Source organism: Triturus cristatus, chromosome 2_1 (genome assembly GCF_964204655.1).
Source record: "Triturus cristatus chromosome 2_1, aTriCri1.1, whole genome shotgun sequence".
Lineage (NCBI taxonomy): Eukaryota > Metazoa > Chordata > Amphibia > Caudata > Salamandridae > Triturus > Triturus cristatus.
The window spans coordinates 84,271,158-84,298,514 of NC_140581.1; the positions used below are offsets into that span (position 1 = coordinate 84,271,158).

At 49.3% G+C, this 27,357-nt stretch overlaps 1 protein-coding gene across 1 annotated transcript in view; it reads right to left on the reverse strand.

Moving 5' to 3' along the window:
* LOC146863793 (sushi domain-containing protein 1-like) overlaps positions 1 to 27,357 on the reverse strand; it is a 192,040-nt gene that overhangs the window by 99,149 nt on the left and 65,534 nt on the right. The window contains exon 3 of the mRNA XM_085636828.1: positions 20,620 to 20,728. Within this exon, the coding sequence (XP_085492954.1) occupies positions 20,620 to 20,728 (109 nt within the window). The remainder of the gene's footprint in view (positions 1 to 20,619; positions 20,729 to 27,357) is intronic.

Consider the following 27,357-nt stretch of genomic DNA (forward strand, 5'->3'; position numbering starts at 1 on the left):
ACAGCAAAACAAGGCTTTGAATACCCTGTTCCAAAATTAATTCAGCACTGCCCAGTACAAACATCACAATGTTTGTACTGGGCAGTGAGTTACGCCAGGTTAAAGGGATGGAGATGTCCCCTCTAAGAAGAAATGTACTTTTCCGGGCACTGCTCACACACTCCTGGTATTTATGGTACATTGAATATTGAGGACTACAGAAATTTACAGCAAGACTATTTGAATGCATAACTTTTGACAGGCAGAGAGCGATTGGACTATTTGTGCACCAGAAATCAAGAGAAAACCTGTGAAAATGTAATTTAAGATGTTTCCGTTCGCTTTGTGCATATGCAGTTCTGCTGCACCGTCACAAATTCCAAAGCACAAGTAAAATTATTTCGGCTGCATCCATGTTCAGTCTGTATGCCAGTTGGCTTTGTTTTTTGCAGGTTTACACAGAGTGAACACAACCCAAAGGTATTGGAGCGCTTTACATGAGCACCAGTTACGTCACACAAGGACATATTCATACACACCAATTGGAAAAGTCACCAATCTGCACTGCCTTTAAACGTTTTAGCAGGTTTTGTTTTTAAGGAGGTGGAGAGGGGAGCAGAATTCTTTTGTTATTTGGCCTCCCTGGGGGCTTGGCATAGAAAGAAGACTGCTGATCAGGGGGCTATTTCTCAAATACGCATCACAGACATTTCCAACCCGTGTGAGCCGAGTCTAAGGCCTAAAGACCGGGGTGAAAGTGAAAGCCTATGCCACGGCTGCAGGTGCCTCATTTCCTCTCCAGCCCCTCCGACCCCACTTAAAAAAAAAGGACCAAAAGAAATTTACTGTACATGCACGAATGGGGGGATCTGGGAGGGTGAGGCGCGAGACGGTCTTTAGGGACTATGTCCACAACGATAGATAACCCAGCGCAACTTCGGGCTTGGACCTGGAATGTAAACCGTCTGGCAAATCCAATCAAACGCACGCTTGTCCACAGCATATTTAGAGGCACGCCCCAGATGTCATAATGATGCAGAAGACACAGCTTAGAGGCAACAAATATAAGGCACTGGATCACTTTGGGTACAAGCTGGTGGCCCATTCAGGGTATACATCTGAGGCTAGTGGAGTGGGGATATTGGTGAGGACGGTATGCCCGCTCATCATGAAAGGGGCCTGGTCCGACAAACAGGCTGCTGTGTGGCTGTGGCGGGAAAATGGAAGTGGAAAAGTATTAACTTCTGCTCGTTTTATGCACCCCCGAGGCTTCAGAAGATAGTTCTCCCAGTGGTTAGCAAAATTCTTATAGGGCTCTCAGTGGGAACTCTCCTAGTTGGGGGCGACACAAACGCAGTTCTGGACCCAGAGCTGGATCGCTGAAGTACACCATTAGGGCTGGGCGTAGAGGCTCCTCTCTGGTTTTCTAACCGCTCTGGAGTTGGTAGATATTTGGCGAACGCTGTACCCCCACCAGCAACAGTATACGTACTACTCAGTGCGCCACGGCTTGTTCTCTAGGATAGATTTCCTATTCACGCAGAGTGAAAGGCTGGGTGAATTCCTTGCACCTTTGCATATGGCCAGCGGCATCTACGATCATTCCCCGGTGGGAGTCACAATGCAGGGTCCACATGGTAAAAAACAGGCGTTCCCGAACATTGATCCATGGCGATTGGGGAACCAGTGCTGAGAGACAAACTTAGGGAGGGCACTGACTTGTACTTTGAAGAGAATGCAAGTATGGTTGACTCACACCAAACAATCTGGGAGGCCTACAAAACAGCGGCAAGTCCAGGCACTGATAGGAGGCCAAAAGAAGGAGGAGGCAAGGCACATTAAGTCCTTAGAGCATGAAGTACTCTGGCTCGAGGAGGAAGCTACAGCGTGAAGAGATGCAGACTCACGCCATGCTTTGGCCCTAAGGCAACACAAATTGAGAGCAGCGGCCGAAGGTGCAGCACGGGCACACGTTCTGGCAGTACAACACCGCTTATACAATGTTGGTGACAAGGCATCCTGGCTATTAGCCTGGCTTCAGAAGTGTGATAGAGAGCGACTGTGGGTGGCATGTATCAAAGATAAGAACGATGTGCTCCAGGTCTCCGGTGTAGAAATTGCGGAGGTGTTTGCTTCATATTATGAAGGTATTTACTCACCAGTGTGCATGAGATCTGAAGGTGACTGTAATGAGTTACTGAGAGATTTCTCATTTCCCGTGGTGTCAGCTGAGACCTATGAGGCTTTGGAGGCGGGGATAACAGGGGAAGAGTTGTCAACGGCATTGGGATCCTTAAAAGTAGGAAAGGCGGTAGGCCCCAATTTGCTTCCCAGTTGAACTGTACAAGGGTATAGCTTCCAGAGTAGTGCAACCGCTACGTTTTATGTTACTAGAGGCTCAGGGAGAGGGAAAATTGCCAGCCAATCAGAGAGTGGCAACTATTGTGGTGATTCACAAGTCAGGAAGGACCCCAGATAAATGTAGCTCATACAGGCCAATTTCCCACCTCAATGTCGAGGTAAAGGTGTTAGCAAAAACCTTGTCAAATAGGTTAATGCCGGTGATCACCACACTAGTTCATAGGGATCAATCAGTTTACACCTAGCGGAAGCACCCGACATAAGTTGCGTAGACTGTATGGAGTGCTGCACACGACTAGAGACCCCTTAGGTCAGCAAACAGCTCTGATGGTGCTGCACGCCGCCATGGCCTTCGATAGTATTGAATGGCCCCATCTGTTTGCAGTGCTGACTACGCTGGGCTTTGGCCCAAATATCTGTAAATGGGTGAGACTGCTCTATCAAATCCCGGTGGCTCAAGTGAGAGTTAACGGTGTGTTGTCTCGGCAATTCCCCTTGCGGAGGGGCACGAGGCAGGGCTGCCCTCTTTCTCCCTTATTATTTGCTTTGGCGTTGGAACCGCTGGCGCACTGGATTAGGATGGTCCCTATGATATGGGGCATTGAGTCACCAGGGGGATGGGAAGACCACATATCATTGTATGCGGATTATATTCTGTTGTACCTCGCAAAGCCGTATTATTCGATCGCCAGAGTACTCAGTATTTTTTACTTATTTGGGAGTTATTCGGGGTACACTATAAACTGGGCAAAGTCAGTGGTGTTCCCGCTGTTGCCCCCCCTTGAGATTGCCAGCGAAGTGTGCAGCACCCATAGCCAAGGAGGTTTTTAAATACTAGGGTATCCAGATTGTTCGGAACCAACAGTTGTTTCTTGAGAGGAATCTTGCCCCCCAGCTGGTGAGACTCTGTATGGATGTGCAGACCTGGCGTGCCCTGCCATTGTCCCCGGCGGGCAGAGTGGCTCTTTTCAAGATGATGGCCCTACCGCAACTCGTGTACATTCAGCAAAACCCCCCCTGTCCAGTCCCACCGACTGTTTTTAAACGGATTGCCCAAGATACCCGGGAATTGCTATGGCAGGCAGGTACTCCAAGAATAGCACTCCATGAGCTGCAAAGAGGGGAATTTGATGGATGCCTGGCTGAACAGGATGTGCGGCTCTATGTAACGCCCTGAACGTCTCAGGATAGTTTAACAGACACGACAATGAGGACGCAACCACTTGTGAAGGGTTAGTTCTTTTAATGAAGGCAAATAACATACAAAGAACAAACAAAAGTTATAGTCACTGGAATCCTCCAGGCTAAGTACGTTACCAGCCCACAGCACGGATGGTCCTAACCGTCCTCTGCATATACGCCGATCCCGGCGTATGCCAACAGAGGGCAGAAATGAAATGGCCGACAATGCCAATCGGTAGGCTGTGAGGGGCACGAAGAGTGTTGGGGAGAATCGAGGAGTCAGGGAAACACCCAGCCGGGGTCTCTACCTGAAGGGAGCAGCCGCTCAACCTCTTCCTCAGACTGCACCGGGACGCGGAGTCACCTCCTGGTGATGCGTCACCGATACCCCAATCACAAGCAAGACGTCTGAACCGAGAGCAGCCGCTCGATCGATCCTGTGGACTTCCGAGTCTGTAACGCGGCAAACACCTCCTGGTGTGCGTTACAGCTGGCAGTCCCTGTGTCTCTGGTCGGGCTGGGAGTTACGACTCCAACCAGCAAAAGCGCCACTGCGCTTGGACTCAGCCGAGTCAAAAAGCGAAGCTCAATGGTTGACCGGTAGAGCTTCCGGGTCCTTCACAGGTGACGATGGGGCAAGACACGGCCCAGGGAGTAACGACTCGACCTACCTCCGTTCTTGCCTTACTGGAGCACCACTCCGGAACACTGCTCTTCACGAAGCAGGTACGTCGGTGTAAACACAATATCCGACAGCCTTGTACCTCCCGGTTCCTCCCTTTATAGGGCGTGTTTTCCTTGAGTTATGTAACAGCTCTCCTGTTTACATAAGGGCGTGTTTCCCTTGAGTTATGTAACAGCTCTCCTGTTTACATAAGGGCGTGTTTCCCTTGAGTTATGTAACAGCTCTACTGTTTACATAAGGGCGTGTTTCCCTTGAGTTATGTAACCGCTCTCCTGTTTACATAACCTCTCAACCGCTAAGCGTCCTGGGAGATGTAGTCCGTTTTCGCTGGTTACCGTTTTCCTCCCCTCGTATGACAGGAATTCTTGACAGTACATCCTCCCTCTCAGCGGCTCCCCACGGGTCCAGCGCTGGCAGGAAAACGCCGATGGAACAAGGAGACCAAGCGCGGAGCATGAACCCCTTCAGCCGGTTCCCATGAATGCTCCTCCGGGCCATAGCCTTTCCACGCAACCAGGTACCACAGTGTGACGGGGCAGGGGACATGACTGAGGACGACTCACCTGTTTGGCCATATTGGTCACATGACCCCTCTATATCACTTTATGTTCATACACAGGCTGGCGAGGAGCGAGAGCAACCGCAGGACTGGATTTACAGCCCTCAGCCAGACTGGACTCAGAAAGAGGTACCGGGTGCCTTTAAGAGGGAGATCCCATGCGACGAGACTCCTCCCCTGGATGACGCGTCCTGTAGCGGGACTTCAAAGGAGAACAGGAACAGGAAGTTGGCGAACGGCGTTTCCCCGGAGTTGGAGAGTGAGCTGGAGTGGAGGAGAAGAGCGACGGTGAGCGGAGAGGAGTACGGGACATCGGAGGAGAACGAGTTGGAGTGGCGGAAGAGGAGCAGACTGGAGCGGACGGCGGAGCCGAGAGCCGAGACCGAAGAGCCTACGGGAGCCGAGAACGACAAGCCAGGAGGCCACCGATTCCGCGAGGCGCCCTGCCACGTTCCCAGGGGAGGAGCGTGGCTGGAGCAGGTACGGGGGAAAGTCGCAGGCTGGGTGGGGAAGGGAAAATCCTCTTAAAGCACTGATAACCTCGAAAAACCCGTCATCACCCCCTATTCCCAAATCCCCTCCCCTGAGCACTTAGACACCAATTAGACTCTCGCTGCACGGTGTCCCTCACTCCTGGACCCTTCATTGCTTCGCTGGGCGACATCGCCTAACACGTGATTTCCTTTTGTTTTCTTTTGGGTTATACCGGGGAAGAGAAACCTGTCCAGAACGACTAACAGGGAGAGAGGGACGACGGGAACACCTGCAGGGATTCGACCTACCCTGAACACGTCAGAGCAGCCCCGGTTCACTGGATGAGAAAGACTGTTACACTTGGCAATAAAAACCTACTTTGAAACCCCTTACCTTCTTGTGCAGCGTGTCTGTCACCCCGAACCCACTACACTGGTGTCAGAAGTGGGATCCCGCCATCTGGATGGACAAGATGGACGCCCTCATCCAACACCTCGTGAAAGGGCAGGAGAAATTGGAATGGGCTATCCAACGACAGATGACGTCAGCCCAAGCGGACAGGGAGGTGTTTCAGACCACTGTCAATGCCCAGCTGGAACACCTGCAGAAAGTAGGCACAGCCCCTCCCCTCTCGATGCCCCTAGAACACCGCCCCCCCCACGTCCCAAACCCGTCAGGGATTGCTCTACAGAAGTATCTTCCGGGGGATGACCCGGATGTATATTTAATGAACTTTGAACGAGCCGCACGAGCACTGGGATGGCCCGAAGATAAGTGGCCCTTCTTTTTGGCCCCCCTACTGACAGGCGAAGCTCAGTTCGCATACCAGGTGGCTAACCCCACAGGTACCGTGCCTTACTATACGATCAAGGAGATCATCCTGGATCATCTAGGACTTGATGGGGAGGCCTATAGAGTGCGTTTCAGAAGGGAACATGGTTTGCCTGGGGAGAATCCCAAGACATTGTTCTTTCGGCTCAAGATGGCAGCCGACAAATGGTTGAAGCCCTTGATAAGCACCAAAGAGGAGGTAATGACGAAAATATACCTCGAGCAATTTATGGAAGCGTTGCCTTATGGCACCCAAAGGTGGCTGAGACAACATTCTGGACTAACACCTGAACAGGCCATAGACATGGCCACCAACTACTCGAGAGCCCAGCCAAGAGCAGCAGGATGGGAAGGCGAGAAGGGACAAAAAGGGGGGAATCTCGGAAAAGGGGAAAAGAAACCCAAGGGTATGCCCGAGCCTCCTAGACCCCGACCAATACGGGTGGAGGGTCCACCGGTCAGGGGCCCACAGTGCTTCGACTGTGGTGAATGGGGGCACATTGCCAGACTCTGTCCAAGGAAGCGTACAGCGGAGGAACCGATGGAGGTCGGATATTTGCCCAGGTCCATCTTATATTCAGCAGAGTTGGGGCATTCTTTTTATGTAAGTTTAAACCTGAATGGTAGGGTGGTTAGAGCATTGCTTGATTCGGGCTGTCGGCAGTCCGTAGTACAAAAACACCTGGTCCTCCCTCATCAGTATGTACCGGGGGCAGTTGTACACATCCGCTGCGTACATGGTGACGTGAGACCTTACCCTCTCGCCCAGGTAACCCTTCATCACCGAGACAAAAAGCCGTGTACCGTGAAAGTCGGGGTGGTGGAGTCCTTGCCCGAAGAAATGCTGCTGGGGGTGGATAATCCTGAGTTTCTTTCCTTGTTCCCGGGATCTAGTTCAGAGCCACCCTTGAGGACTGGGGTAATAAGGACAGCCCTCATGTCTCCCGAACCATGGGTCCTAGACCGCAGTTTTCGGTTTGCACAGGCCAACGACACCACGCTATTTAATGCATGGGAAAGCGCCCACATGTCCGACTCCCAGGGGACAACGCAGTACCCTCGTTTCCTCATAAAAAGCGGGCTCTTGTACAGGGAGGGAGCAGAGGGAGCAAAACCCCAGCTACTGGTTCCAGTGTCCTTTAGGGAGCAGGTCCTCTTCTTTGCTCACGCGCATCTCACTGCTGGGCATAGTGGGAAGGAAAAGACCACGGACAACATAACCCACTTCTTCTATTGGCCGGGAGTATATAAGGATGTCTACACTTATTGCATGCGATGTGAGACCTGTCAGAGGAAGAATGCACATCGTCCTCCTGCAGCCCCGTTACATCCCTTACCTTCCATTGGCACGCCGTTCGAAAGGGTGGGGATGGACCTGATCGGGCCGTTACCGAAGACTGCAAAGGGGCATGTGTACGCGCTGGTGGTCGTGGACTACGCCACCTGGTTCGTGGAAGCTTTTCCACTGCGGACCCCGACTACCAGCCTCATAGCGGAGAAGTTCGTCGAGCTGTTCTCCAGGGTTGGGTTCCCGAAAGAAATCCTTACAGACCAAGGCACCCCTTTTACATCCAAGCTCATGAAAGAGGTCTGCAAAACCCTGGATATACACCAGTTACGGACTTCCGTATATCATCCACAAACGGATGGCCTCGTGGAGAGGTATAATCAAAGCCTAAAGAACACCCTTAAGAAAATGCTCACGGCAGAGGGACGTGACTGGGACCGATTGTTGCCTCTGGCATTATACGTCTTGCGAGCACAAAAGCAGAGCAGTTTGGGCTTCTCGGCCTTCGAGCTCCTATACGGGCGACAACCAAGGTCCCTCTTGGAGATCACCAAAGACGTATGGGAATCAGAGGGAGAAGACGAACAGAAGTCCCTACTGGACTACACCAACCAGCTCAGGTCCAAGCTAGGAAAACTAAGGACCCTCGCCTGTTCCAACCTAGAACAACAGCAAACCCGTCAAAAAAAATACTATGATCGGGGAACTAAGCTACGGAAGCTACAGAAAGGTGACTGGGCCCTACTGCTCCTACCGGGAATAGCCGACAAGAGAAAACAAGAGTGGAAGGGTCCATATGAGGTCGTAGATACCATTGGAGACACGACCTACAGACTGCGGTTGTCCCCTACCAAAACTCAAACGTATCATGTGAACCTATTAAAGAAATGGATTGGACCGCCACCGAAAACAGCCCATCTACTTATTCCCACAGGTGAGAGCCCGACGTCCACGATAGATGAGCTCGTCGTGAACGAAGGACTATCCCCACACCAGAAGAAGGAATTAAGGGATGCGCTAATACCATACAGAGACACCTTTTCGGACCTCCCTGGTAGAACTACGCTGGTGGAGCACAGCATTGAGACCCATCCCGGCAAGAAAGTAAGACAAAGACCCTACAGGATCCCGGCGGCCCGAAGGGAAGCCATACGTAACGAGGTACGCGATATGCTGGAGTTAGGTGTGATCCAGCCTTCCCGGAGCGATTGGGCCTCGCCGATCGTAATGGTCCCGAAACCCGACGGGTCCAGACGTTTTTGTATGGATTTCCGCGCATTGAACGCCATCTCTACATTCGATGCATATCCGATCCCACGAGTGGACGAGCTCATCGAGAAATTAGGCGACGCAGTATACATCACCACGCTAGACCTAACGAAGGGGTACTGGCAGGTACCCCTTAGAAAAGAGGACAGGAAGAAAACTGCGTTCATCACGGAAGAGGGACTATTCGAGTTCACAGTCCTTCCATTCGGGCTCCATGGGGCGCCTGCCACCTTCCAGCGTTTGATGAACACCCTACTTCAGCCCTATGCCGCCTTCTGTTCCGCATATCTGGATGATATCGTCATTCACAGTACACAATGGGAAGGCCACTTGCAACATGTTCAAACAATCCTGGCGGCACTCCAGAAAGCCGGCCTCCACGTCAACGCAAAGAAGTCTCGAGCTGCTTTCCAGCGAGTGAACTACCTGGGTTTTGTCTTAGGTGAGGGAACCATCACCCCCCAAGCAGAAAAAGTCAGAGCCATCGAAGGTACCCCTTTCCCACGCTCCCGTAGAGACCTAAGAGCTTTCCTGGGGTTTATAGGCTACTATAGACGGTTTATCCCAGGCTTTTCGGCTGTAGCCGCCCCCCTGACCAATCTATTAACAAAAACGGCCAAAAACCGAGACCTAACAAACCCCTCCCCCGAAGCTGAACAGGCTTTCTTCGATCTGAAAAAAGCCATAACTTCTCAACCAGTCCTCGCCTCCCCCGATTTCACCAAACCCTTCATCCTTGCCACGGATGCCTCAAATGTGGGGGTGGGGGCTGTTTTATCGCAGGTGGGGTTGGACGGGCTGGAACACCCTATACTGTTCGTCAGTAGGAAGCTCTTTCCTAGGGAGATGAAATACCCCACTGTGGAACGTGAGTGCTTGGCCATCAAGTGGGCTGTAGATAAGTTACAATACTACCTGGAAGGTAGGCCCTTCGTGTTATACACGGACCATGCCCCGCTACGATGGATGTATCAGAACAGAAGCCTCAATCCCCGTGTACTGCGTTGGTTCCTGTCTCTGCAGCCATATTCATTTACGGTGAAACACAGGAAGGGAAGGGACAATGGCAATGCGGATTTCGTCTCCCGAGTCTTCCCTCTCCCCGAACGGGAGACGCAAGGGGGGGAGGTATGTGACGGGGCAGGGGACATGACTGAGGACGACTCACCTGTTTGGCCATATTGGTCACATGACCCCTCTATATCACTTTATGTTCATACACAGGCTGGCGAGGAGCGAGAGCAACCGCAGGACTGGATTTACAGCCCTCAGCCAGACTGGACTCAGAAAGAGGTACCGGGTGCCTTTAAGAGGGAGATCCCATGCGACGAGACTCCTCCCCTGGATGACGCGTCCTGTAGCGGGACTTCAAAGGAGAACAGGAACAGGAAGTTGGCGAACGGCGTTTCCCCGGAGTTGGAGAGTGAGCTGGAGTGGAGGAGAAGAGCGACGGTGAGCGGAGAGGAGTACGGGACATCGGAGGAGAACGAGTTGGAGTGGCGGAAGAGGAGCAGACTGGAGCGGACGGCGGAGCCGAGAGCCGAGACCGAAGAGCCTACGGGAGCCGAGAACGACAAGCCAGGAGGCCACCGATTCCGCGAGGCGCCCTGCCACGTTCCCAGGGGAGGAGCGTGGCTGGAGCAGGTACGGGGGAAAGTCGCAGGCTGGGTGGGGAAGGGAAAATCCTCTTAAAGCACTGATAACCTCGAAAAACCCGCCATCACCCCCTATTCCCAAATCCCCTCCCCTGAGCACTTAGACACCAATTAGACTCTCGCTGCACGGTGTCCCTCACTCCTGGACCCTTCATTGCTTCGCTGGGCGACATCGCCTAACACGTGATTTCCTTTTGTTTTCTTTTGGGTTATACCGGGGAAGAGAAACCTGTCCAGAACGACTAACAGGGAGAGAGGGACGACGGGAACACCTGCAGGGATTCGACCTACCCTGAACACGTCAGAGCAGCCCCGGTTCACTGGATGAGAAAGACTGTTACACTTGGCAATAAAAACCTACTTTGAAACCCCTTACCTTCTTGTGCAGCGTGTCTGTCACCCCGAACCCACTACACACAGCTTCCCCCTGCGCCATTTGGAAGCCCGTATGCCCGACACTTCATACTCCACCTCCGACTCCACGCATACCGGCCTAGGTGTCCCAGACGGCTTGGAGGGTGCTGGTTTGAGCAATGATACATGAAAGACAGGGTGTATCCGCAATGACTGGGGCAAGCACACCTTCACGTTCACGGGACCCATACACTTGGTAATTCGATAGGGGCCCATGTACTTGGGATGGAACACACTGTTCTTTCGAAACCTCATGTTTCTTGTGGATATCCAGACGTAGTCTCCAGTGCGGTACAGTGGCCCGGGCCTTCTCTTCCTATCTGCCGCAGCCTTGTATCTTCTCTTGGCCTCTATTAGGACAGCCCTTGAGCGCATCAACGTGTCTTTTATGTGTGCCACCCTGTCCGCTGTGGCGGGAATCCTGTCCTCTCTGAACGGATGTAGAAATGGCAAGAACCTGGGATGTTGGCCATAGTTGCTATAGAACGGAGATGACTGTGTGGAGCTGTGAGTGGCGTTGTTATAGGCTATCTCTGCAACCCATAGCAAGTCGACCCATTCTTCCCTGCCCTGGTCCACAAAACATCGCAGATACTGTTTGAGCGTTTGGTTCAGGCGCTCGGTTTGGCCGTCCGTTTGAGGGTGGTAGCTGGTGGACAGGGCGGTCTTAACATGCAGCGCAGTGCACCAAGTCTTCCAGAATTGCGCAGTAAACTGCGACCCCCGGTCCGACACGATCACCCCAGGTAATCCATGCAGTCGTACCACATTCTTTAGGAGTAGTGACGCCAATTCCCCGGCCGTAGGGACTCTCTTGCAGGGGATGAAGTGCCCCATTTTCGTCAAGTAATCCACCACCACCAGTATTGCCGTCATCCCCTGGTCTACCGGTAGGCCCACCACGAAGTCCAGTGATATGCTATCCCATGGTCTATCCGGGGTCGGAAGTGGATGTAAGAGCCCTTGGGTTCGGCCATGGTCGGCCTTCATGGTAGCACACGTAGGACACTCCTGTCCCCACCTCCTGACATCCACTCTCATGGTTGGCCACCAGAAATGCCGTCCCATGCTAGCCACCGTTTTTTCAAAGCCCAAATGACCTGCGCATGGAGAGTCATGGCACCAGATGAATGCTTGTTTCCTTAGCCTAGGCGTGGGTATCAATAGGCACCTGCCCTTCAGGGGTATCCCGTCCTTCAGCTGCCATTCTCTGTGACTGAGGAGCCACCTCCGCCATGCGAATGACCTGATCCCTCTCTTTATTCCCCTCAGGAAAGTATCCGGTTGGATAACCCCCAATACCATCCTCGGGGAAATGATGGAACGCTCGGTCGCAGGCAATGGTTCCTTAACTGCAGATTGACGGGACAGGGCGTCCGCCTTCCGGTTTTCCGTCCCCGGCCGATATGTGATGCGGAAGTTGAACCCCGCAAAGAAGATCATCCACCGCAGCTGCCTGGGAGAAAGGTGTCTAGTGGCCGTCATGAACTGTAGGTTCCGATGGTCCGTGTACACCGATACCACATGTCTTGCCCCCATCAACCAATGCCTCCATTCGGTGAAGGCGTCCTTGATTGCGAGAAGCTCCTTCTCCGCAATATGGTAGTTGCGTTCGGCGTCGTTGAGTTTGCGGGACATGTACGCAACGGGATGAAGCACCCCTGTGTCGTGGTTGCGTTGGGACAAGATAGCCCCCAGCGCCACATCCGACGCGTCCGCTTCCACCACGTAGGGGAGATCCGGATCGGGGTGAGCCAACACCGGCGCCTTACCAAAGGCGCTTTTCAGGGCCTCAAAGGCTTTGTTCGCTTCAGGGGACCAGACAAACTCCTTGGACTTCCTCAGTAGCTGTGTGATTGGGGCCACCACTCCTGAAAATCCATCTATAAACCGCCTGTAAAAGTTGGCGAAGCCAATGAAACTTTGGACGTCCTTCACGCTTTGGGGCACCGGCCATTCTTTCACCGCCTTGATCTTTCGTTCTGCCATCTCCTGTCCCTCTGGACTCAGCATCACTCCGAGGAATTCCACGGATGTGACGTGGAAGTCACACTTGCTGAGTTTACAAAACAGCATGTTTTCCCTCAGCTTTTGGAGCACAGCTTTGACGTGGTGTACGTGCTCCTCCACACTGGACGAATAGATGAGGATGTCGTCGATATATACGACCACGTAGATATCCAACTCCTCTCTGAATACCTCATTCAAAAAGTACTGAAAGGCTGCCGGGGCGTTGCACAGACCGAACGGCATGACGAGGTACTCAAAAAGGCCGAACCTGGTCTTAAAGGCGGTCTTCCACTCGTCTCCGTCCCTCATGCGCACCAGATGGTAGGCCCCTTTCAAATCCAACTTGGTGTAGATACGAGCTTTCTTGACCTGTTCCAGAAGTACACTGATGAGAGGCAAGGGGTACCGATTTTTTATGGTTATCGCATTCAATGCCCTAAAGTCCACACAGGCTCTCAGCTCCCCATTAGCCTTTGGGATGAAGAAGAGCGGCGAGGCGGCCGGAGACTTGGACGGGCGGATGAATCCTAGCTTGAGGAGTTTATCCAGGCACCCCCGGAGATGCACGTTTTCAGGCTCCGTCAGGGCATACAGCCTGCCGCTGGGAACGCTGGCCCCTGGCACCAGGTCGATCTGGCAGTCAAACTGTCTATGTGGTGGTAGCACTTCCGCCTTCACCTCATCAAATACATCCTCAAAACTGTGATAAGCCTGGGGGAGAGCCACATCTTTTTCTGCCGCTGTAGCCACCGTCTGACTCCCGCTCTCATCTGCGTCAAGGGATTCCGTTCTTATTCCACAATGCAGGATGCAATACGGTGACGTCATTTCGATGCGATGTGTTGGCCAATCCACAAAGGGGTTGTGTTTCTGTAGCCACGGCAATCCCAATATGACGCCATATTGGGGCGCTCGGATGATGTTAAAATCGATTTGTTCCAAATGGTTCCTCCCATATCTCATCGGAAGGACCCCCGTGTGCTGTCCGATGGGCCCCGTCACCAATCGCCTTCCGTCTACCGCATAGACGTCTTCGGGTACTGCTTTGGGAAGAAGCACTAGCCCTAGCCTGCATGCCTCGTTGTGGTCCATAAACATGCCAGTGGCCCCTGAATCCACCATGGCCACAACGGGTATCCACTGGTCATGCACTCCCACGTGCACCGTGATAAACAGGTGTCGTTGTCCCTTAGTGACCGAGTTGGAAAGTGAAGGGATGGATGAGTGACTCCGAGATGCCCCTTCTCTGGTCTTGGAGTCCTCTAGTTTTCCGCCGGTATGTCCACCACGGCTGTTACCGACCGGTTGGCCCGATAACGTGACGTCTTCGGTTTGGCAGGGCATTCACGTACGTAGTGGCCTTTTTTGCCACAATATAGGCACAATCCTTGTTTACGGCGTGACTCTTTCTCCGTGGCTGTGAGGCTCGCTCGTATTGCGCCGATGTCCATGGGTTCTCCCTTGGATGCGGTGGAAGTTTCAGGACTTCCCACCGTCACATAGGATGGAAGGGATTTTCCTTTTCTCCCATGATCCCCCTTTCTTTCACTTAGCCTATGTTCCAGCCGTAATACCAGGTTGATAAGGCCCTCACATGTCTTGGGTTGAGGGTCAATATGAGCCACGGCGTCCTTGAGCTCATCGCACAGCCCTTGATGGAAGAGCGCCGTCTGTTTAGCAACAGGCCACTTGGTTTCCGCAACCAGCCTTCGGAACGCGTTGAGATACTGCACCAGGTCGTTGGATCCCTGTCTCAACTCAAGCATTTCACGGTCCGCCGTGTACGAGTCAGCCCTTCTGTCGAATACCTTCAGGAATTCCTCGCGAAAAGCACCCCAATCACATAAGAGGGGGTCGTCCCTGCTCACCAGAGGTACGGCCCATTGTGCCGCGTTTCCAGCCAAATAGGATATAAGGAAAGCCACACGAGCCTGACTCGTGGGGAACGCCTTTGGTTTGCACGATAAATGTAGCGCCACTTGTGTGAGGAATACCTGCACTGTGTTAGGATCCCCACTGTACCTCTCTGGTGTTGCCAAGGGGATGGCTACTGGCATTTCCACTACTACCGCAGGGGTCTGGTTCGTGAGGGAGGTGCTGGGCGTGAGCGGGTCCAATTGGATAGCATCCAGTCTGGCTTTTACATCGGCTGTTTCTTGCCTAGAGGCAGCCACTTCAACTTGCATGGCCGCTAAAGCAGCCAGCACATCATCAAGTGTTGCCATGTCTGTTATCGACCGGGAGACAGTTAGTGTTATTAAGGTCGGATATTTTGTAACGCCCTGAACGTCTCAGGATAGTTTAACAGACACGACAATGAGGACGCAACCACTTGTGAATGGTTAGTTCTTTTAATGAAGGCAAATAACATACAAAGAACAAACAAAAGTTATAGTCACTGGAATCCTCCAGGCTAAGTACGTTACCAGCCCACAGCACGGATGGTCCTAACCGTCCTCTGCATATACGCCGATCCCGGCGTATGCCAACAGAGGGCAGAAATGAAATGGCCGACAATGCCAATCGGTAGGCTGTGAGGGGCACGAAGAGTGTTGGGGAGAATCGAGGAGTCAGGGAAACACCCAGCCGGGGTCTCTACCTGAAGGGAGCAGCCGCTCAACCTCTTCCTCAGACTGCACCGGGACGCGGAGTCACCTCCTGGTGATGCGTCACCGATACCCCAATCACAAGCAAGACGTCTGAACCGAGAGCAGCCGCTCGATCGATCCTGTGGACTTCCGAGTCTGTAACGCGGCAAACACCTCCTGGTGTGCGTTACAGCTGGCAGTCCCTGTGTCTCTGGTCGGGCTGGGAGTTACGACTCCAACCAGCAAAAGCGCCACTGCGCTTGGACTCAGCCGAGTCAAAAAGCGAAGCTCAATGGTTGACCGGTAGAGCTTCCGGGTCCTTCACAGGTGACGATGGGGCAAGACACGGCCCAGGGAGTAACGACTCGACCTACCTCCGTTCTTGCCTTACTGGAGCACCACTCCGGAACACTGCTCTTCACGAAGCAGGTACGTCGGTGTAAACACAATATCCGACAGCCTTGTACCTCCCGGTTCCTCCCTTTATAGGGCGTGTTTTCCTTGAGTTATGTAACAGCTCTCCTGTTTACATAAGGGCGTGTTTCCCTTGAGTTATGTAACAGCTCTCCTGTTTACATAAGGGCGTGTTTCCCTTGAGTTATGTAACAGCTCTCCTGTTTACATAAGGGCGTGTTTCCCTTGAGTTATGTAACCGCTCTCCTGTTTACATAACCTCTCAACCGCTAAGCGTCCTGGGAGATGTAGTCCGTTTTCGCTGGTTACCGTTTTCCTCCCCTCGTATGACAGGAATTCTTGACACTCTACTATTGGGCATCACAATTATTAGTAGTAAACGATTGGGTCCATGTGGTCAGAGACGAGCCAGGGTACAGGGTAGATAGGGATGCTATGCCATCAGGCAATTGTGAGCCGCTGCTGTATGTGCGAAAAATGACCCGAACTGGCCCCGCACACGGCGCTGGGTGTGACATGCTGGAGGGAGGTGAATCGAGAATTGGGGTGGCAGAACAAACTAACCAGCAGGACCCCACTGTGGTTGTGCGATGGGTTAAAAGAGGTGGTCCCATTGCAAGGTTTCACAGGTTGGAAGAATATAGGAATAGAGCGGCTGTGTGATATGTGGGGGGGGGGGGCTCCACTGCCGTTTGAAGATCTAAAACAAGAGTTTGACCTGGCTGAAATCCAGAGGATTCATTACTTGAGGCTTACGCATACACTACTGACATCCCTTCCGGACCATTCCACCTTAGAGGGCAGATTACTTATTGACCCCGTCCCTGAGAAAGCAATCTCAACAATTTATCGGAAGCTTATGAATAACCTGCCAGATCCGTTGACAACTCTGAGGGCTGCTTGGACCGACAACCTGGGTAATATAGAAGATAAGGAGTGGCTGGAGGTGCTCCAGGGCCCAAGGGAGATAGCGATACGGGTACATTCCGACTGGTCCAGCTTAGGCTATTACATCGCTCCTATTACCCTTCAACACTCTTACATAAGATGGGAAGGACACTATCACCACAGTGCATTAGGGGTTGCCAGGGAGAGGGCACCTTCCTTCATATTCTGTGGGAGTGCCCTCAATGATTTTTTTATTGAGAAGATCGCCACTATAAAGCAGAACATCCCCATGACCCCTCCTTTGTTTTCTTGCCCTCCTTTGCCCTCGCCCCCTTCCTCTCTCGACCAATTCCCCCTGATCTCAGAAGAGGCCTTCCGTACTCTCCTGGGAAAAGTCAAAACTGGCTCCCCCTCTGACGTTTGCCCTGCACACATTCTAAGGGAGCTCTTCTCCCACTGCCCAGCCCCTCCTATAACCCTGCTTAACACCTCTATTACCTCAGGTATCGTACCTGATGCTTTCAAAGCAGCGACGGTAATCCATATTTTAAAAAAAAATCGGCGCTGATTCTACTGCCCCCTCCAACTTTAGACCAATTTCACTCCTCCCACTCCTGAGTAAGATCCTGGAGAGCCATATCACCTCCTCACTCTCCACCTACGTTGAGGCTCATCATCTCCTGGCGGACCACCAGGCCGGCTTTCGGCCTGCACATTCTACGGAATCTGTTGTCCTCTCAGTGGTTGATGAGCTCAGACGTAGTGCCAACATCAATTCCCCCCAGGCCTTAGATCTTCTTGATCTCTCCGCCGCCTTTGACACGGTCGACCACTCCATCCTTCTCGACCGTGTCAGGGGCGCCGGACTACAGGGGTCGGCCCTGACCTGGCTTACTTCTTTTTTAGCAGGCCGTACTCAGGCCGTTCGTTTGGAAGGCTTTCTTGCACCTACCCGTGCTGTTTCCTGCGGGGTACCCCAAGGCTCTTCCCTTTCCCCTCTCCTATTTAACCTTTATATACACCCCCTCATTGCTGCTCTACAGGATATCGAGGTCACGGTGTTCAATTACGCCGATGACCTCCAGCTCATCTTCAACCTCTCGTCCTCTCCCGACTCAGTCTCCAGGGTCCACTCCACTCTTACTTTCATTTACAACTGGATGAGCCTCAATCAACTAAAATTGAATCCCGATAAGACGGAGCTGGTTCTCATCGGTGGTCCCTCTAATCCCTGGTCCCCTGCTTTCTAGCCTCCCACCTTTGGTTCCCCCCGTCTCCATCGGCATCTGTTAAAACTTTAGGCATCAAAGTCAGCCAGGACCTCTCTCTGCGTCCCCAGATAAGCTCGGTAGTCTCCTCTTGCTTTCTGGCTTTAAGAAACATCCGGAAAGTCTCGCGCTACTTCACGGTCCACGCCCTTAAACTCATTATCCTGGCCATGATCTTAACTCGCTTAGATTATGGCAACGCTCTGTATGTGGGCATCCCTGCCTGCGAGGGCCGTCGCCTGCAGCTTATCCAAAATCAAGCGTCTCGCCTTATTTATAGGCTCCCCAAGTTCAGTCACACCACCCCCCTGCTTAAGACTCTCCATTGGCTCCCTATTAGGGAGCGCTCGCTCTTCAAGATGGGCTGTCTGACCTTTATGTCTCTTGCTGGCACTGCTCCCGCATTCATTAGATCCAAGATCAATGCATATGTTCTTGCCAGAAATCTTCGCTCCTCTACCCAGTTCCTTCTGCTTGTCCCCCGATTCCGCAAGAAGAAATCGGGTGGCTCCCGGTTTTCCACACTCGCCCCCCTTTTCTGGAACACACTCCCTCTGGCAATTAGGTCTATTCCCTCCTATTTGGTTTTCCGAGCAGCTCTGAAAACTCATCTTTTCTCCTCTGCCTATTCTTCTTAAATTCTCACTCCTCTTTTTTTCTCTCAGTTTCCTTCTGCAGCGCCAAGAAACCGTTTGGTAATAGAGCGCTATATAAAACCCTTTCAACTTCAACTTCAATGCCCAAGGATTGCGCAGTTTTGGCGCAGTGTATCGCCAATAATGGCCAGAGCAGTGGGAACTGACGTGCTGCTAGACGCAAAATGGCTTCTGCTTATAATTAAGGGTGCCACTCCATCCCTCAGTCACGGAGTGGGAGACGGACTTAGACTGGTGTCACAGTGCAGAGGAAACAGTCTAAAAAGCAGAGGGTGTACCAAGAAATGGGAGAAGGTGTAGGCACAGTGGCATGTATATAGGGGGACATTAGAGGGCCATGAAGAGGCCGAAGGGGCTCTGAATGACCATAGTGAAGTGATTGCCTGATTATAATTCTTTTCCACAGGTGCTGGACATTACCGGGAATGACGCTAGGCACCCGCTTTGTATACGATGTCTCACACCCTACCTGATCCCCTGTTCTTCTAAACTACAATGTGTGAAAGTCATCATGAGTCAGATCTCAGATGTGCATGCTTTTGTACAGATTAATGTTTTGTCAATGGAGCTTGTTTAATAAAAATATATGTATATATATATATATACATATTTTTTTTAAAACAACCACCTCTGAAGTCGTTGCCAATTTCTTAGTTACATATAAACATGACTCGACAGTTGCAGTCTCGCATTTGTAACTCAGTTCATTTTTCCGTTTGTTTAAAAAAGAATCTGCATGCCCCTGTCGCAAGAAACGAGAACAAAGAAACGCACCCTCTTCCAATTCCGTCATGGACGTGTGTTAATGGTGTTTGGTCAATCAAGTTTAGTTTAAAACCTATATTATCAACTGTGCGATATATTAATGTGGAACCTACAAAGTGTTGCAATAAAAAGATGAAATTTGATCATAATATTTTCGTTGAAGAATGCGAAGGTCTACATCTGATTGCTAAATCCAAAAACGGGGGGACACTGTTCCGGAGGAGGGGTGGAGTGTGACACCCACTCACTAAGAGGAAAAAGAGAGTGGAAAGAAGACAGATAGAGAGGTCCTAGGCCTAGAACCCACCGTCTTGCCTCTTGTTGCCCTCACAAACCCCGAAGGATGTCATGCTTCATCATCAGGCAGTTGCTCCTCGTCAGGCCGGCGCTGCAATGCCCTACGGGTCCCCCGAAGGGTCGCTTTTGCGGAGATCTTTTGCGAACTGCCGGAGTTAGTGCTTGCAAGGATAAAACTGGCTAAGGGTTACCAGAGAGTTGTGTTTACTGTGACAGTACCCTTGTCAGAATAAAAAACCCAAAGGTTAATTGTTACCCCAATAGGCGCAATGTGCCTAGGTAACTAAAAGGTCAACATGTTTCGTGCCTAGGTGGTCACGAAGACCAATGCCGCTTCATCAGGACCAGAGAGTAAAGCGTGATGTGAAAGTGCACATGAGTAGTGGGTAAAAGGGATAAAAAAACCTTTGTGAAATCAGGGCGGGCCAACACTGTGAACTGTGAATGGTAGGTTACAAATGAAGACAAGGCGTTACTAAGGAGGGACTAACAAGCCTATTTACGAATCAGAAGCCAGCATTTATGAAGGACAATGACACAAGCCATTGACAAATATGGGCGGAGAGTGGGCGTGGCTTCTATTCCATACTCCAGTACAGCAAGTCTAGCAGAGTAGCACATGCGCACTGACTCTAGGCTCGACTTAAAAAGAAAAAAAGCACATTTTTGTATCATCTTCTCACTATCAGTGTTTATTTCAATCATGAAGTTTATTTCTAAAGGCAGGGTAAACTGTTTGTTCTGTACCCTCAGCTGACACTTTTCTTTGGTGGCTGCTTTATAAAGGCTTCATGAGATGCTTGAGGCTATAGAAGAAGAGCTGTATCATAGGCTTGTTACTGTCTTTTAAGTAAATCCATAAGAATTTGTACATATTCATACCTATTTTCTGGTTTTAAACTGTAAATGACAGCAATGCAGCGCAACAGTAGGGCATTGAGTTGCACCTAAAAATAAATTGTGTCACAAAAAATATGTGTACAGTTATTTTACAATTCCAATGAGCTCAGCATAGGTGTATCTGCCGGGCAGTTACCTGATAGGCCCATGGATATCAGGCACAGGGTGCAGAAGTAGCACCACCACCTTTTCAGCAGCAGAGATGTTGTACTCCTTCAGGATAATGAAGGATGGAATGACCGGTTCTGAGAATAAAAAAATAAGGAAGAATCAACAGCCGCCACAACATAACAAAAGCAAAATCAGAAGACAGTCATTGGCTGAGCAAACAGACCTTATCATCTTTATCTTTGGAAGTGTCACAGCTTCCCCAGAGGGACACCATGCTGGACTTCCAAAGGTGAACGAGCATGAAAGATGGCTTTACATTTTGTTTCTAGCTTGTCACATTTGATGTGTGTTCAAGGACAGCAGTCAAATGTCAGTCTAGTCTTCGAACAGATTGCTGCTTATTCTTTTAGCATGGAGACCGGTGTTTACTTTTCTTTCGCTTGCTGCAAAGTGTGAGGATTTTGTAAAGTGAACTGTGGACATCTTGCTGGTATGAGAGGAAGGGCTTTAAGGATGTTGATTTCTTCTAACACACAACAAAATGTAATGACCTATAAATGAACAGTACAAATATTTTAAAATATATGAACAGGAAAGCACAAATAAAGCACTTTTTTTCTAATACTAAAGTCTAATGGAAACAAAGACTTTTAATATGATCAAAACAATTCGAAACACTTTACTTGTTGATACACAAATGACAAATATTTGCTGAAAGCCAATTTCCACTTTTTGAGCGCTGTACGATTTTAGAGGTCATTTTAATGGAAAAAGTGCTTTCTGTAAATGACAGTGGTCTACCACACCATACTTTAGTAATATATATGTGAGAGTGTGCGCCTAAAATACACCACCAGCTACATTCAACACCATTACCACTGTACTGCTGAATGGGCGTGGCTCATCTGCGACCCTTGTTCTTTGTGCGATGCTTGGATTCAGGGACTGGCCTACAGGGCAATCAAGCAGTGCACGAAGAGTTGGTCTGACAAGTAGGTGTGTGGGATGGTTTTGGCTGTATCTAGATATATTTTATGGTCAGCTGGGCTTGTTTTTACTGTGGATTTCCCTGATTTTAAACACTGCCTGCTGAAGCTCAAGTCCAGGCACTCTTCCATACCATGCTAAACACTTATTCACTGTGTCTTTACAAATTCAAAGCCACCCCAATTTAGAAACATGGCCCACTTTTTTGGCTTACTAATTCACTAACAGGCACATGCATCAACAAAGACTTTTGCGATTCCTTAATTGCGATTATTAAGGAATCGCAATTAAGGAATTGCAAAAGCCTATGCATGTAGGAATCGCTATGAAAATAGCGATTCCTACACATTCCTTAATTGCGACTCGCAAATTGCGAGTCGCAATTAAGGAATGCCGTCCCATTCATTCCTATGGGCCTCCAAGCCCATAGGAATAATTTGGAGATTGCATGAGCAATTTGCGAGTACCAGTAGGTACTAGCAAATAGCTCATGCAATTTCAAGGGTGCAAGGGTGTCAAAATGACACCCTATTGCACCCCTGAAATTGATCTGTGCACATATGTTGCACACACACATGCTCTAAGGGCATGTGTGTGCGCAACATGAAACTTTGAAAAATGCACAAAAGAGCATTTTTCAAAGTTTTTGCAAATTACCATGAAGTTCAACTTCATGGTAATTTGCTCCCCCTAATAGCGAAATTGCTAATTTTTATACTTTAATGCATTCCATTTAAGGAATCTCAATTTGGGATTCCTTAAATGTAATCGCAATTTAAGTAATCGCAATTTAGAGATTCCTTAAATTGCGATTTTTGCATTTGGGATGATGCATCCCAAATGCAAAAATACCGGTCGCAAAGGGGCAGATTCTGAGAATCTGCCCGTTTGCGACCGGTTTTTCCTTGGATGCATGTGCCTGTAAGGGTGGTGCCAGTTTTATGTTCTTGCCTGGGCCTACTTTCAGTCCCAGTTTGACCCTCCTTAGATTTTTCAGAATCCCTATGAGTCCAGTGATGGTGGCAGCACCATCAATGTTGCATCATTAACATCATTGTTCCAGCAGCTCTGCCTACTAAGGCCACAGGAGCCCTTACAGCACTGGGAGCTTGCTGTTAGCTTAGTCCGGTCCCCTCAGCTGCAGGGGACGGACTCCAAGCAGCACCGTCAACTGAAGCACCTGAAGGGCACTGCCAAGTCCTCTTTGCACGCGTAGTGAATGGCCGTGCAGTGGGCATTCCCACCTTTGTAAATGCAGAGTGTACCATTCACCCCTCCCTGCATGATGCCAGCATGGGCATAGACTAAGCTATGCCCATACTGCTGAGTGGCTTCTGATGACGAAAACGAGGACTAGGCAGTCACATTATTCAATACATTCAGCCTGACCAGTGAAGGGCAGACGATGGCAGTTAGTAAAATAACATAGAATTACTTACAACAGAGTGCTGGGATTGAGAAAATGAATGATGTGAGTGTTGTTTGCTTCATTTTCTGCTAAAAAACAGGTAATTTTAAAACTATTTCTTGGGGTTGATAATGTGTAATTCATCCTTATTAAAACCAGAAGTAGGAATAGTTGTCCTTCTGAGACACATGGAAACTAGCCAGAATCTCAGAATACAAGATGTTGCTCCTAAGAGCAAGATACCGAGAGAGGGGGAACTCGAGTAACTGGTATACACAGTACTGTAGTAAAGATGGCAAGTCAATAAATTAACAGGGAGAGCCAAGGTAAGGGTCTGTCTTGTATCTAAGAGCCCATCTTGGCTCTAAGAGTCCAGGTACGAGTTAAGCTATGGGAACATTTGGCACGGAAATATTGCAACAAAAAGTATGTAAAAATATGATACAGTGTCTTCCAAATTCAAAAAGAGTACATTTCTCAAAGTGTATCTCTTAAGGACATCAGATGATATCACCGCATTGAGTGACATGTATTAAAAGGGATAGTTTTTAAACATGAACTTAGAAACATTCATGCCCCCACACCTTACTCTGACAACAATACCATTAGTGAACTAGAATGCATGTCAGTTGTCATGTGCATGGTATATGTGGGCTATATTCTTATTTTACATGGAGCAAACATTATAATCAATTAAGACAAAGAAGTGAGACTTTTGTACAGCACACAGTGTAGTTCAAGATTTTCTCATACACGATAATGAAGAAAATAGGTGGTACGATAAAATAGAATATTTGACTAGGACCACACAATTAGATCAAGTGGCCAATCTGGGATTAAACACGTTTTCTAGTTTCTCACTCCGTAATTCAGCCACTGGATTGGTATGCCTTTCTCGCTCTTGTTTGACTGACGTTTTAGTGCTTTATTTTTCTTTCTTGATATATGAGGTTAGATTGTGGGTATCAGGCAGAAGCCACAAGAAAGCTCAGCTCCTTTTGGGCTTGAGGGCTCAAGAGGACCTCGAGCTGAACCAGAGTCTAACACCTGGCTCGAGCCTTCAGTGATCAATCTTCTATAGTTTAATCCAGGTACTCTGTGTCTGAAATAGGCTTAGACGGCGCTGCTGCCAATGTGGTAGCTATTTTGTATGTGAGGATATCTTAGCTTCCACTGCTGATGACCATCTTGTACCCATGCTGCATGTGACATGAGCTTAGACTGCTTCCAAATACTGCACATTGGGTGTGTGTTTACAAACAGTCTAGGACTGCTGCTGCAGATGCTGTCTATGTTGTGTGCATGGAAGGGAAGCTTGCATTGTTTTTCACCAGACCGGTTAGTGTTCCATGGTTGTGAGGGAAGTGTGTACGCCTGCCTGGTTCTGTACCTGTTTTGTGAGTGAAAATCCTGCTATGAGTGTGAGTGAACCTTGCACTTGTACACCTCAGTTCTGTTCATTGCACTTATATCAAATTTGAAATGCTTCTTGTCCGTTGAATCTAGGGAAGGCGTTAAATAATCCTGCACATTGCCACAGTTGTTTCTTTTCTTAGAAGGAAGCTTGCACTCACTGGCCCTGCAGTAGCATACTTGTTCCATTTCTTTGAAGGAAGCTTCTACTGACTGGCACTTCAGTACCACACTTGTTCTAAGTCTTTGAAGTAAGCTTGCACTGGCTTGCACTTCAGTACCACACTTGTTCCATGTATTTCAAAGAAGCTTGCACTCACTGGCCCTGCAAAAGCATACTTGTTCCATGTCTTTGAAGCAAGATTGCACTGGCCCCAAGTACCACTCTTGTTTCATATGTTTGAAGGAAGCTTGCACTGGCTGGCACTTCAGTACAACACTTTTTCCATGTCTTGGAAGGAAGCTTGCACTCACTGGTCCTGTAGTAGCGTACGTGTTCCACGTCTTTGAAGAAGGCTTGCACTGACTGGAACTTCAGTACCAAGCTTGTTCCATGTATCTGAAGGAAGCTTGCACTCACTGGCCCTACGGTAGCATACTTGGTCCATGTCTTTGAAGGAAGCTTGCACTGGCTGTCCCTTCATTACAACATTTTTTCTATGTCTTTGAAGGAAACATGCACTCACTGGCCTTGCAGTAGCATATGTGTTCCATGTTTTTGAAGCAAGCTTGCACTGGCCCTGAGTACCACTCTTGTTCCATGTGTTTGAAGGAAGCTTACACTCACTGGCCCTATAGTAGCATACCTGTTCCAGATCTTTCAAGGAAACTTGCACTGGCCTTACAATGCCACAGTGTTTCCATTTCTTTCAGGGAAGATTGTGATGCTCTAGACCAACGCTATATATCTTATGGCTGTGAGGAAGGGCCGGTCCCCCCTGTGCTTCTGCTCCCTGTGTTCTGTTTATTTCAGTGTGTTTTGGGTCTGACCAAAAGACTGCTATATTTGCCTCATTAGCCTCAGAGTGTCATTCAGTGTAGCTTACCTCAAAAGCTTTGAATTACACTAGTGGACTGATGCACTAGATAGTCAACCTGGGTCTCCAATGCCACCACCAGTCCAAACTCTGCTCCTTCCTAGTGTGTGGTGTACCTGTGTACGTGCAGTGTGCTTGTGTGTGTGCATGATAGCCACCATGTTTTGTAAGTACATTATGAGGGACATGCCTATGAAGAATTAACATTGTCTTTTGTGAATGCAAGGTAAGTGGTCTACAGGTGGAAAGTTGTGCCTGTGTGAGTGCAGAGTGAGGTATATGACTGTGTGAGTGTAGCGTGAGGGATGTGTGTCTATGCGAGGGCAGAACTATGAGTGTGGGGTACCTGCATGGTATGTTTTTGTGTGCATGCAACTTACAAGGGCCAAACCTGTAGGCTTTGGTAATGCTTTTTATTATTATGGGTTTGACTTGCAGAATTGCAGTCCAAGGAGTGGAAATTCAATACTGTGTGTATGAAGATGGTACTAAGTTTTGATATGGCAGATGCATGCTCTGTCAAAGGAGGTTGAGGAGTGTTGGGGGGTAGCTGAAACATGACTAAGCTGTCACCCTAGTGTAGGGGCCCAGTTACTTTGTTTGCACTAGGGCTCATGGCAACCTAGCTACACCACTGGGTAATACACAGATAACAACGCTTAGCGAATTAATATGCACATCTTAACAATTATACAGAGGGTGATATGATGGGTGTCTGGAGCTAAAAGACTTATCTGACTAGATGTGATGAAAACTAAGTAATATACACATGCGGTGAGTAAAGAGGAGGACATAACTCACCCTACTTCCGCAAACCCGATTCAGAAGGATCAGATCATGAATACATACAACTCTAGCACACGCAGTAGTAGATTCAACAGTATTATACCAGTCCAGTGTTAGCAAATCAAACTTTGTCTTTTTTGCTTCTCTTGGGTTGCTTTTATTATGTTTGGCTCTTGGGCATCTTTTGTTTCTATAGCCTGCCAATATGTGTTTCGTCAGTGAGGGAACACCTCATGACTTCCCCAGGGCTATAAAACAATAATGATATTGTCCTAATCACAATATGCCTTTACAGTTGTTCAGTAGTTTTTCAATTTGTTATTATATACAGTTTGTATTACTCCTGTGCATCTTTGTGTATCATTGAATATTCATACAGTATCGGGTGTGTGGATGAGTGGAAACTTATGCACTGAAATCTCTATTTATCCCATTATTCTGACTTAGCACAGAGTGGTTTGTGGGACTTCCTCGGACCTGCTGTGTCTGTGCAAAGTAGGAGCAATTGATCCTTAGTCTTGCTGTCTCAGGCACGTGTGTGGCATCGCTTTCTGAGTAAATATGTCTTTCCGTGCTTTGTACTGATTGACTTTTCCTTCCAAATTACTATATTCCAGTAGTTTTACTTTCTGTTTGATAAAGCCAGTCTGTTTATTACTTAGTTTACAGAGTGTTGGCTATTGTTGACTTATTTGTTGGGTTACTTTTATCAGCAAGGATTATGGCTGACCGCTGGTTGACTGCTCAGCAGGTTGTTGGTTTTCTTTTGAATCTTCCTCTGTCCATTGTTCTGAGACCGCCTCTGAGGCAGAAGATGAAGTTCAAGATTCTGGCAGTGAATTTTCTGTCTGAGAGGAATCATTTGATGGTGAAGCCACTATCAGTGCAGAGGAAGTACTTCCTTTAGAGGAGGACACTGATATGTCAAAAATGCAGCAAGAGGAATCTGGATTGCAGCCTGGGGCTGAAAGGCTTCCCATTGGATATGCTGAGCTCTGGGTTGCCCCAAACATAGTGTATGTAGCCTGAGTAGCCTTCCTTTAGTGGTGTTGCAGGGTGTAAAGTCAATACTGTAGACATTTTGCCTATACATTTTGGTCAGTTGTTTATGGACAATGTATTTTTGGATGAG